Here is a 13,593-nt window from a genome sequence, read left to right on the forward strand (position 1 = left end):
CCTAGACGTAACAAAATACAGAATATATACAGTACACAAAGTTTCCCTGTGGTTGGCTGGTAACACGTGTGCTGTGATTTTTATGCTCTGAAGTCTTCAGGAGGCTCATGATTGGGAGCAACATAAGATTTTTGCACTTAATAATCTGACCATGTTTATCCATTTGTATTTTTAGAAGGTTATTTCCTTTTTCTGCTCCTTGGCGAGGGTTGCGTGAGTTTGTTAAATCTCAAACTTTTAAGACTTCCATTGACAGTTGAAAAATATAAAAGAAAATGCACTCACTTTTTCTGTAGTTTCGTACCTTTGAAATTCACAGCAGTTGTATACTTTAAGTTATTTTGTTAGTTTTTCTTCGTTGATTTTTTTTCATAGTACATTCAACCACTGGGAGACGTATTCTTTTGATAGGACTCTGTTTCTTCTTATTTTCTGTAGGAATAAATAAAATGTAAAAAGTCTGTATGTATCTTATATAGGTTTATGTAGTTACAATTTTAAATTGCCCCAAGAATCCTCAATTGGACGATTGTATAATGGGCGGGGGTGGGGTAGGGGATGGTGCTGAGGGATCATGCATCTGATTACCAGGACTATCTTTTTGTCGCAGTACATTTGGAGTCATTTTAATAATTATTTTCCTCTCCAATGTCCTCTTCTAGCAGAAAAGTGTGTATGCAAAAGGAGAAATTGTGCAATATGATTACAAGTCCTCAAATGCAAAGAATTTCGGAAATAATACATATTTGCATTTTTAATTTGCTTCCTTAAGAACAAGACTAGAACAATTCATAGCAACTGTGGTTCCTAATGTTACTAAATAATTTGTTAAAATGGTCATTAAAAATACACAAAAACAACCCTTTTTCTAGCTCAGCTTTGTTTTGTTTTAGATCCTTGTACTGTATTACTACTCTGGCTGCTACAGTGTATAGTAATTACTTTGCTAACTAGCACTGGATAGGTAATATAAAAGTTAAAATATTTTCTTAATTTGGGTCAACTGATAAATATATAACAATTACATTGTTATATATTTGTCTCAAACCGATAGTTTTCAAGACTTGGCTGCCCAATGGAGCCAGCTGGAGAGAGGTCTAAAAACACACTGGGGTCTCACCCCAGAGATTCAGGGTGAATTGGTCTGGCTGAGCAGAGGGATTTTTAAAACTTCCTCCAGGTGACTCTAATGTTTGAAAACCATGGCCTAAACTCTCTTCCTAGTTCAGATCTTAATTTTTCGAAGAGATCCTTTGAAAATTTCTGAGGGAATGATTTTTTTAAGTATTTCATACTGAAATTTTGATTCTGCTTCAATAATTAGGTTCTTTTCCAGAATTAAATGATCAAAACAGATTATATCAAGTCCTTTTCATCACAATAACAAAAAGATAACTTTAACAGAGAGTTACACGAATTTTTTGATCTTTAAAAATATCTCTTGGCGGGCTTCCCTGGTGGCGCAGTGGTTGAGAGTCCGCCTGCCGATGCAGGGGACACGGGTTCTTGCCCCGGTGCAGGAAGATCCCACATGCCGCGGAGCGGCTGGGCCCGTGAGCCATGGCCGCTGAGCCTGCGCGTCCGGAGCCTGTGCTTCACAACGGGAGAGGCCACAACAGTGAGAGGCCCACGTACCGCAAAAAAAAAAAAAAAAAAAAAAATATCTCTTGGCCTAAAAATGTCTTCTGTAGAGCACATATCAAGTTAAAATATTTGATTAGCACACAAAGTGTTTATCTGTAACCTAAGTTATAGTACATGGTATAATATTCAGGGATTTTTGGAATTTTAAAACAATTATTTTTAATACTTCTTTACAAATAATCTGTACACAGTTACTATTTGGTTTAGGTATACACCAAGAATTAACTTATTTACCTTTAATTTACAAGAAAGAACGTTAAAGCAAAAAGTAACGATTTTAGTTTTCAGGATGAAGTCTGGCATTTCACATTCGGCCAAGCCTATCCCCCACTCTTGCCAACTGGTACCCCCAGCAGATCTCCACTCAGCCACGCTATTACTGTTCCTGGCCAGCTTATGTCAGCTGCTCCTTCAGGAAGACATCCCTGTATATTCCCAACGCCCCCAAAGATTGAGAGGTGCCTCTTTACCCTCCATAGCCACTCACTAGAAGGAATCCACCATATTCTAATCATCTCTTCACTTGTCTGCTTCTCACAGTGTATGACCAGTTTCAGGGACTGGTTTTGTTCGACTCAGTAACTGGGCATGTGCTCTAGTACAGGGCTCAAAGGTATTCAGTATGCTAATACAGATAGTGCAGTGACCCTGAAGGAGAGCACCAGGACCTGCAGGGCCACAGTGACACATTGTGGCCAGAAGAGGGCAGGAGAGGGCTGTTAAGCTGGAAGAGATCAAGGGCTTCTCTAGAAGTCCATCGGTGACAGAATACTTTCAACGCGAAATATCCAAGAGCTGAGAGGTGCCTCAGAGATGTTCAAGTAATTCAAGGAGCCAGGGTGACTTTTATCTCCTCAGGAGGGCAGAAGATTTCAGGGATCTCAGTGCCTAATTTGTGTCTGAGGCATTATTTATTATTCCTGTTAGTTAGCATTCATATTTAACCAGGGCAACTGAAGAGTGGAAGTTAAATAACCTGTAAGAAGCAGAGCTGAGATTTGATCCCAGGTCCACCTTCCTCCAAAGCCCATGTGGTGCCAGTGCTCCAGGAGCAGAAACAAGTGGAGTAAGGGAATCCAGAAATCCTCCTTTACGTCTCAGCTCCATTTCCAGTTCCCCAGAGACCTCTCCCGATTCCTTAACTAGGTCAAGTCTCTCTCCCTCTAAGGTTCTCTCATAGCTCTCATACCCCACCTGTAAAATTCCTATGACAAGAGGTTTTACATACATTTGCATAATACTTGGTTCTCCCACTGTGTCAGGGGTGGGCAAACTACAGGGACAATTCTGCTACAATGGCAGACCTGAGTAGTTGCTACAGAGACCTTATGGGTGACAAAGCCAAAAAATATTATGGCCTTTTAACATTTGCCGGCTTCTGTACTAGACTGTGAATTCCATTTGGGCAGGGATTATACCTGTTTTCATTCACCACTGTAACCCCAGAGCCTAACATGGTACTTGGCACAGAATAGGCATTCAGTAAATACTTGTGGAATTCAGTTTAGTGTTAATAGTGAAACATGGATGAAACCTTAAAAACAGGAGGAATTTCAAGTATCAGTATGCCCAGTTAGGAACATTTCAGTGGCTGCAAACAGTACTGACATTTTAAATTGAAATTCCTCCAATCAGTAATCTATTGACTGAAAATATTTTCAGTAGAAATATGTGTTTTTTCTTATAAAATTAAGTGATATTCTTTTCATTTCCAACAACAAAAAGAATATTTTAATTTTTTCCGGAATTGGTCACTGTGTAACAGAACATGTTCATCATTGCATGGCCTAGGATCCTTAGGGTTTGCCATGTTGCCAAAAAAATCTCACCCACTCCATGAGTGATCAAAGGAGAAGATGCAATACTCTAGCTCAGGGTTTGGCAAATCTTTTCCGTAATAGATAATTTAGGTGTGGCGAGCCACATGGTCCCTGTCAGTGTCTGCCATTGTAGCACAAAAGCAGCCATATGTAATGTGTGACTGTATGAGCATGGCTGGGGTTCAATAAAACTTTATCTACAAATATAGGAATTTGAATTTCATATAATTTTCTGGCACCAGGAAGTATTATCCTTTTGATTTTTTCCCAACTATTTGAAAATATAAAAACCATTCTTAGCTCTGAGCCCTATAAAAACAGGAGGGGGCAGCATTACAGAAAAACCCGAACGAAATTTTTGGCCAAGCCAATACTTTCCATACTTGCGATACTTCATAATAAATATTAACTGGAACTTGTTCCAGTTGTCTAGAATAAGAACGGTTTAATTAAGAGTCGTATATACGGACTGCCTATCAAATGAACTTAAATTTTAATTAAATGATTGTACCATTTGGGTGAAATAAAAATGAATGGCACATGCTGAATTGGCCTATTATTTATATTTTATTTGGGTTGGTTTTCACTCAAAGCGACTATTACTCTTTTCTGAACATGATACTTTAAGTTGAAAATGGAAGTAAAAATTAAGATCCATGCTGAGACTGAATATACAAACCAACAATGGCCACACCATACATGACAATAGACCCATGCAATGACCATGTATGTAATGAGCCCAGAACAGTCATAACTTGATCAATGACCACGAACTTCCCTCTATTATGACCCTTCTTCTAACTTGGGACCAACCAGAGAAAAGCCAAGTATGCTTACTAATCAATCACATAGGCTGTCCTCCTTCTAGTCAGCCTGTTACCAGCCTCCCCATGCAAACAACCTCCAATCGGGACACACCTGAAACCTTCCCTTTTTTCCCCACACTAAACCTCTCTCACTCCCGCACCTGCCTCTGAATCTCTGGCAAAAACAAGCGATGGTGGCTCTGACTCCCTTGTTCTACCAAGCTTTATGCCTCAGCTTGTTCTCGTTTGGGTGCCCTGCAATTTTTTCCATGCTGCAATCCTCCACATTCCATAGGTTATCAATAAGACAGTACTCAAAATAAATGAAAAAGGGAATATGGTATTAGTTATTCCATGGGTTTAGCTTTTCAATATAGTCTATTTTTTTGCTCCAATGCAAAGATTCCATCAGGTTTCAGACAAAAATGGAAGATTTGCTCGTGTGAAAACAGTGCAATTGACACCTAGAGATGACTTGGCTCTTAAAATTCTGCTTGCTCTACAGTTGCTAGGGATGGCCTGACCTAGCAAAGAAAATGCAGAGTTAAGCAAGATTCACCAGGGACCCTTATGCACTAAGACATAATAGGTATCACCAACCTGGAGCAGGACCACCAAGACAGCTTTTAGGTTGATAAGAAGGTTCACCCACAAAATTCCTTATTGGTTGCTAAAACATTATTTCTTTTGTCAAGCAATACCCTCAGAATATTGGTTTTTACCAAATATTGAGATGGTTTTAGTTGTACCACTTTCTCTCATTTTACTTTTATTTCATCTTATTTGTAAATTTTCTACAACCCACCTTTAATATTGCTTTTCTAATGATGATGCTTTTAAACCTTAATAACCTCGAACAGATCTGTACACTTGCCAGATGACACTATTTTCATTTCACCACTCCATCTCTCCCCTACGCTCTATTCTCCTTCCTTCTCACCAGCCCCTTCTACCTCCACCATCCCACCTTCCCAAGGGATTCCGGCCCTGGGACCTCTGGGCTGTACTGTGTGAGGATTCACCTTCACTTCTAACTGCAGCCCTGATCTGGAAGGAGTTCTGTAGCCCTTGTGTCTAACATGACACTAGACTAGGGATTGAGGATGATATTCCTCTGGAGAGCCCGGGTTGCTTGCTCATGAGTCAATCGTGTTGCATAGAATGTGTTATCATCTCAGAAGCCCCAGAAGGCATCACTAGAAAACAGCAACTATTGCTGTCTTTAATGCTGTTGCTGTTTTTAATGCTAAACTCAGGTCGGGAAGAAAAGGGAAAATGATGTTCAATATCTTCTGTTTAAGAAGACAAGGGGGCTTCCCTGGTGGCGCAGTGGTTGAGAGTCCGCCTGCCGATGCAGGGGACGCGGGTTCGTGCCCCGGTCCGCGAGGATCCCACATGCCGCGGAGCGGCTGGGCCCGTGGGCCATGGCCGCTGAGCCTGTGCGCCCGGAGCCTGTGCTCCGCGGCAGGAGAGGCCACAGAAGTGAGAGGCCCGCGTACCACAAAAAAAAAAAAAAAAAAAAAAAAAAAAAAAGAAGACAAGGAAGTATGTAAAAGAGTTTAAAAAGATTTGGGGAGGAAAATGTTTTTAAAAATCAGAAAGAAGTTGAGATTCAGTTATTTAGGAGATTCACTCAGATGGAAGGGAGACTTGCCCAACACTGCTGCATTACCATATTCAACCCCACAAATGAGAATCAACATGCATTGAACATATGTGACATTATTGAGAATGGATTACTGGGGATAACTAAATTATTGATAGGTATTCTTTTTTTTTTTTTTTTTTTTTGCTATTTTAGATGTCACCAGCTACAGTAGAATAGCAGAAAGGTCTTTGTTACCCAAAGCTCTTGAGGTGTTACTTACTGAGAAGGTCCGTCTGCGATTCCTGTTCCATAAGAAAACGCATCTCTTCAATGTCCTCTTGAAGCCAAATACTGATTTGCTCAATTTTTTCTTGTCTTCCATACAGCTTCTCTATCAGATTTTTTATTTCTTGCAAGGTCTCATTACCACTCTCTACCAATTCCTTTAAAAAGTAGCATTTGGGGGTATGTGAATATAAATTGCAACAAAATAAATAAAAACATATTTTGTATAAGTGAGTCATGCACAAGACAAAAATACATAGGTAAAATTGGTACTAGTCATGTAAAATAAGTGTCTGTAGACAGCAAATTCACAAGGTTCTGTAAAGGATCTCAGAAAAGTGGATTAGCAAACGAGAAGATTTAACAGAGTACTCACTGAACTCCAAATTTTAACTGGGTAGGGTAGTGGTGGTGGTATAAAAAAGCCAGCCCATCTTAAGAGCAGCACAGAATTGCAGAGGAGATTCAGCATGGCTTAAAGCTTAAGAGAAAGAACTTTGGAATCAGGCTGGATCTGAGCTTTAAATCCCCATAAGTTCATCAACTGTTTGGTCTTCGGCAAGTCACTTAAACTCTCTGAGCCTCTGTAGCTTCATCTAAAAAAGGCACTACTAACACTTCCCTTAGCCACTGTTTTAAGGGTTAAACAAGGATCACATGTAAACTTCCAATACGTAGAAAGTAGCAGAACCAGGATTTAAACTACAGCCTACCTCCCTCTAAAGGGGGGAGGGTTGGAGATGGTGAATGGCTGGTAAAACATGGAGGAGAGATGGAGTTCAGAATTGACAACTTTGTCCTAAAATGATCTGTGTTCAGTTTGTACTTGAAAAAAAAAATTGTAATTCCCCCATTCCCACTTTAACTGAAGTGGTAGAGTGGGAAGACAGCTTCCCAAAGGATTAAGATTTCATAGTGATGTTTGGTACTCTTAAAAACAAGACAACAGGCCCAAAATGGAGTCACTTACACTAAACCCCATGTCACCAAACTGCGAGACTTAATTACAGTTTCAGCTCTCTCAGAAACGGAATCTTAAACCAGTCAATCAGGAATCTACCTGATCAGTACTAGTCAGGTAATTTGCCTAGTAGACCCCTGCCATCCCTGACAGGAAAGTGACCTTGCAACAGCCAACCTGCCTTTTTTGCCTGGAATAACTTCCTTGTTCCTGATCCCTTCTGACTATAAAAGTCTTTCATTTGTACAGCTCCTCAGGGCTCCTTCCTGTCTGCTAGCTTAAATGATGCCTGATTCATGAAGTGTTGAATAAAGCCAGTAAGATCTTTAAAATTTACTCAGTTGAAATTTGTTTTTTAACAGCACAAAGGATACATTTCAGGATATGATGATCACACCAGCTCTGTCACTCCCTGCAAATCCTGACCTCTTTCCTTACACACACACTTATTAGGTAGGTGAATATCTTAGAAATATGATACTTATGGAGGCAACACAAAAAAGCTCACCTTAAGTGTAGTCCAAAATCCAGTCCACAAATCCGAATATTGTGCTAAATTAAAGATTTTTAAAATGCAAAAGTTAGTGAAATAATTTGAACATTTTTATTCAAGTAACGCTATTTGTTTTTCAAAATTATTTTTATCAAAAATTCCTACTTCCAAAATGTCAGAACAACACTTGCCCTCCCACTTAAAACAAGGAGAAAATGGGACTAAATGTATAACACAAGTATATTTGTTTCAATCTCCAGTTTTCAGATACTGGAGAGTGCGCAGTACAGAACTGTGACACCTGAAAGAAGGGGGAGAAATGTGAGCGCTATGACCACTGGGCTCTCTGCTGGGGGTGTGAGCAGAGCAAGGCAGTCTCACACAGATACAGAAATCTGCTCAAAGATTAGCAAATCAAATCCAGCAATATACGAAAACAATAATAGGTTTTGAACAAGTGGTAACGTTTTATCCCTGGAGTGGAAGATTGGTTTGACATTCCAAAATCAATCAATGCAATTTCCCATACTAACGGCGTAAAGGAGAAATACCACCTGAGCATCTCGGTAGCTGCTTGAGTCACTGAGGTCATTCACACAGGCACTGCATGTCTATGTGACTGACCCCCTCCAATAAACACCCTGGACATCCAAGCCCCTGTGAGCTCCCCTGCCTAGCACCATTTTGCATGTGTCACACGTCATTGCTGGGGGAATTAAGTGCATCTTTGCAACTCCACTGGGAGAGGATGCCTGCAAGCTTGCACCTGGTTTCCTCCAAGCCCTTTTGCCCTTTGCTGATTTTACTCAGTACCCTTCACTGTAATAGAAAATAACTATAAAATATAACAACTTCTGAGTCCTGTGAATCCTTCCAGCTAATCACCAAGAATGGTGACTGTCTTGAGGACCTCTAAAACAATATGAAGAGCTGCAAAATCTTGCTGAGAAAAATTAAAGAAGTTCTAAATAAATGGAGATATATACTGTGTTCTTGGATTGTAAATCTTCATTTTGTTAAGATGTCAATTCTCCCCAAATTGATTTACAGGTTCAACACAAACCCAATTAAGATCCCAGCAGGGGTATGTGTGTGTGGTGTGTATAGATTAATAAGCTGATTCTAAAACTTATATGGAAATCAAAAGATCTAAAATAGCCAAAATAATTCTAACAGAGAAGCACAAATGTGGAGAACTTGCATTACATGATTCCCAGACTGAATATGAAGCTACAGTAACCAGGACAGTGTGACACTGGTGTACAGTTAGATATTTAGAATAAAGGAACAGACTCATAAAACTGTTTTTTTAAAAACATCGTTTGAGTAATACAGTGCTAAAAGGAGAGTTTTTTTCAAAAATTGTGCTGGCACAATTGAATACGCATAAGAGAAAACCATGACATTTCAACCCTTACCTCATACCATATGAAAAAGTTAACTTGAAATGAATCAGGGATCTAGACATAAAAGCTAAACTAAAAACTCAGAGATAACGTAGGGAAAAATCTTTGAGAACTCGGCTTAGGCAAAAATGTATTAGACATGAGCACATGTGATTCATTATTCTATGTGCTACTTTTCAGTAAGTTTTAAATTTTTCTTAATAAAAAGTTGAAAAAAAAATGTATTCGACAGGACACAGAAAATACTAACCCTAAAAGACAAACTAGATAAAGCAGTCTTTGTTCAAAAGAAAATTTTTAACTTCTTTTCTGAGACACCATTAAGAAAATGAAAAGTCAAGCCTCAGACTGAAAAAGGACTCATTTCCAGACTATATAACGATTTTAACTCAATAAGAAACATAAAGAACACAAAGCAATATGCAAAAGATGTGGACAGACACGTGGCAGGTTGTATTTTCCAGGGACGGCTCCACAGTACATTTCATCTCAAATGCTCTTCCCCCAACATTATGCTGACACTCTTCCCATTAGTAGTGATGTCTCTGTCCCCTCCCCTTTTGCCTGGTGACTGCCTCAACCATTAGGACATTGTGGAAGTGGTACTCTGACTCCCAAGGTCAAGTCACAGCAACGCCATGAACTTCCACTTTGTTTTCTTGGGATGCTAACTTTTGGAACACAGCAGGCCAAGCAGCTACATGCATGGAGTGGCCACATGGAGGTGTTCTGGTTAACAGTCTCCCCTGAATTCATCTGAGAGCCAGCATCGACACCGGAAGTGTGAGTGAGTGGATCTTCAGATGATTCCAGTCCCCAGCTGCTGAATTACCCCCCCAGCCATCAAGTTGCCCCAACCGATGTCATGTAGAACAGACAGGAGTTGCCTCCACTAAGTTCTAACCAAACTGACAATCTGTGAGCAAAGTAATTTGTAACGTCATGCTGTAATAGATAATTTGTTCACGACACTTCACAAAAAATGATGTCTAAGTGGCCAAAAAGCATATGAAAAGGTACTTAACAACCTTAGTCAACAGGAAAACTTAATTAAGAGGAAATATCATGGGGCTTCCCTGGTGGCACAGTGGTTGAGGGTCCGCCTGCCGATACAGAGGACCAGGTTCGTGTCCCGGTCCGGGAAGATCCCACGTGCCGCAGAGCGGCTGGGCCCGTGAGCCATGGCCGCTGAGCCTGCGCGTCCGGAGCCTGTGCTCCGCAACGGGAGAGGCCACAGCAGTGAGAGGCCCACGTACCGCCAAAAAAAAAAAAAGAGGAAATATCATTACATGCCTAGTAAATGGCTAAAATGTTAACAATTTTAAGTGTTTTGACAATTTTAATTGTTGGTGAGGATGTGGAGTATCCCATTGATAGTGGGATGATAAATTTGTACAACTACTTTGGCAAACTGGCCATTTCTTATAAAGTTAAACCTGTTACACTAACGGTGTAACCCAGCGATTCCCTCCTTTGTATTTACCCAAGAGAAATGAAAACAAATACCCTCAAAAACACTTATAAACAAATAGCAACCCCAAACTGGAAGCAATCCAAATGTCCTTCATCTAGCGAATGGATAAACAAAACATGGTATATCCATTTAATGGAACACTACTATACAGCTGTAAAAAAGAGCCAATGATGATATATGCAACAACATGGATGGATCTTAAAAAACAGTTTGCTGAGCGAAAGGAGCCAGGTACAAAAGAGTGCATGCTCTATCATTCCATTTATATCTAATCCTTAGGGACAGAAGGCACCTCAATGGTTTCTAGGGATTGGAGGTAGGGTGGGAAATCAACCACAAAGGGACACGGGGGACGTTTTTCAATGATGAAAATGTTCTATATCTTTCTTGTGGTACTAGTCATTCTAGTGGTATGTACATTTGTCAAAACACATTGAACTTAAGATGGGTGCATTTTATTATATGCAAACCAGTAAAACTGATTTAAACAAAACTTTATTTTTTATATGTAAAGGTCATTCATGACACATTACTTACTCTGAAGAGCTGTCAGCTGAGACGACAGGTCACTTGAGGTGCACATGAGGTCTTCTGCTCCCTTTCTGTGTTGCTCTGTGCTGCTCTTTATGTATGCAATATACTGGAAATTAAAGGCATGTGTTTGCTTTAAGCCGTTCAGTTAATTATCCATGCAGTCACTTAGCAAACATTTATTGATTCCTCCTCTGTGCGACCTACCATTCTAGGTACAAGGGTAACAGTGGCGAACATAGCCCTTGTTAAGCTTACATTCTGGTGAGGGAGGTAAAGGACATTACTTCCTGGTAAGCATTTCAACAGCCAAGTAAACATGGTATTCTGAATTTGCCACAAAAACGAATTAAAAGGTATTCTGCCTAAACACACTGTCTTCACAGGAAAAAAAAAATGAGTTTTTTTTTTTGCAAAATGTGTGTTCAGTACATGTTACCAGGCAGCACTGACGCCTCACTGGAGGCGTTCATAAGACCTCACAGAGATCAAGTCAGGAGAGCCTATGGAATTGCTCACTCCAGTTGGATGTTTCATTGCATTGGGTGGCAGTGGTAGCAGTGGTTTGAGTGTTAAAGTCATGGCTTTCTGTTCTGACCACCCAATGCTCAGGACCTCTATAGTCTCTGGGAACTCTGAAAGTATGGGCTTTGGGATATAATGTTGGCACTGGCCCAGTTTCAAGAGAGAAATAGTCAAATACTAGAAACTACTGATAAAAATCTTAGAAATAGTGTCTGGTACCGTTGGAGAAGTAGACATGGAACTGTTCCAGAGGACTGTGTTTATAAGCATGTTTCAGAGGGTCTCTCATGCAGCCTTGATCTTGTGGCAGTCTTTGCATGGCTTGCTGGAAGGTTTTGTAGTAAACCAAAGTGCAAGTCACCTTAAGCCAAGTCCAAGTCATCATTCTCGCTCTCTTTGAACACAGATCACTATTCGTAGACTTGCCTAGTTCAGCAGGCCTCTCGTAACTCTCCAACTTTCCTCTCTCAGTCCCCCTTTTTGGTCTCCTCTTCTGTTGACTCTTTAAAAGCTGTCTTTCTCCAGAACTCTGTTCACACCTCACTGTTCTCATTCACTATCCCTGAGGAATTTCACCATCTCCCAGGTGTAAAGCCTACCTGTATGCTAATGACACCCTGTCAGACTTTTTCCTGGAGCTCCTCCCACGGTGTGATTAGGTGCTCTTGCTCTGGGTGACTCTGTATATGCACCCTGTGTAGACTGTCACACTTAACAACCAAATTGTAATTCCATTTGTATACCCATCTCCCCAGTTAGACTGCGAGCTTTCTAAGGGCTTGGGACCGTGTCTTACTCATATTTGTATTCACTGTGCCTTCCCTAGAGTTTGGGACTCACTGATGCTTAAAATGTTTGTTGAATGAAGGGATGCGATCATTAAAACAAAGAGTGGTAAGTGAATAAGATAAACGAATAGGGTCATCCAGGGGCTAGTAGGTGGACCTTGAATCCACAAACAGAACTTTTAGAATCGGTCTTTAACATAGTCAGCCATCCATTTGCTCACCCATTGCCAAAACAGCAATGCAAATTCCAGTTAGATTAATAAATAATCTACATCATCTTGATAGAAGACAGCCTGGTGGAATATTTCACAGGTGGATGAAATTTCTTACAAGGTTGTTTCAAGGGCTAGAATGAAGATGTGTCAGATGTGTGCAGGTTCTTGCTCATGGTACCTGGGCTCTGCAGAGCACATCTACCTTTTCAAAGTACATTAGTACCTCTTACGCCATTTTAATTCTACCAAAAAAACACATGACATTAGTGGGGAAATTGTTGCCATTTAATCAATGGAAAAAAAAATTGCTCAAAGAGGTAAAGAGATTATCCCCTTAGCGTCTTACCGCTGTAGGACTGTTTTTATTTTTCCGGTTATTAAAAATTCAAAAAAAACCCGAAGAGACTCAGTTCCTAATCTATAAAAGGGATATAATGTAATATCCACATATATTATCCAGGTTATTGTGAGCATCAAATGGAACTGGATTCCTTTTACATGTGATGCATTGTGCAAAACTCTTGAAATACATTGATACAGATCCTGACCTTTGAGGTCAATAAGGTTTACCAGAAAAAAATATTTTTTTAATTGCATTTCTTTTGCACTTTCAGTTTACAAAGAAGTCACCTTCACACTATGAATTTAGGAGTTATTCCCATTTTAAGGGGAGAAAAATGAAGCTCACAAGTTAAGTGATCTGCCCAAAGTCACACAGGGTTACCAGTGAGTGACAGATTCAAATAAGTAACTTATTCAAATAAGTAACTCAAGTATAAATAAGTAAAATTTAATCATTTGAGATTGAGACCTTAATTTTAGGGGTTGGATGAACCCCAATTTGTTGGATGAACAAATTCCGTTGCTTTACAAAAAGCTGCAATCAATATGAAACAGACGACCTAACTTTTTAAATGGGCACAAGACCTGGACAGGTACTTCACAAAGAGGGTATCCAAGTGGCCAACAACGTATGAATAGATGCTTCATTAATCATCAGGAAAATGCAAATTAATACCACCAAGGGACACCTCTATACACCCTCCAGAATGATTAA

General features: G+C 39.9%; 1 protein-coding gene across 1 annotated transcript in view; it reads right to left on the bottom strand.

Annotated features, from left to right (window-relative positions):
* Positions 1-39: 39 nt before the first annotated feature.
* The window catches only part of CCDC175 (coiled-coil domain containing 175), an 83,258-nt gene continuing 69,704 nt past the window's right edge, over positions 40-13,593 (bottom strand). Inside the window, exons 17-20 of the mRNA XM_032623530.1 lie at positions 11,015-11,117; positions 7,613-7,656; positions 6,139-6,301; positions 40-432 (exon numbers count right to left, since the gene is read on the bottom strand). Of these exons, the coding sequence (XP_032479421.1) occupies positions 332-432; positions 6,139-6,301; positions 7,613-7,656; positions 11,015-11,117 (411 nt within the window). The 3' untranslated portion in view covers positions 40-331. The remainder of the gene's footprint in view (positions 433-6,138; positions 6,302-7,612; positions 7,657-11,014; positions 11,118-13,593) is intronic.

The sequence above is a fragment of the Phocoena sinus genome, chromosome 2 (genome assembly GCF_008692025.1).
Source record: "Phocoena sinus isolate mPhoSin1 chromosome 2, mPhoSin1.pri, whole genome shotgun sequence".
Taxonomy (NCBI): domain Eukaryota; kingdom Metazoa; phylum Chordata; class Mammalia; order Artiodactyla; family Phocoenidae; genus Phocoena; species Phocoena sinus.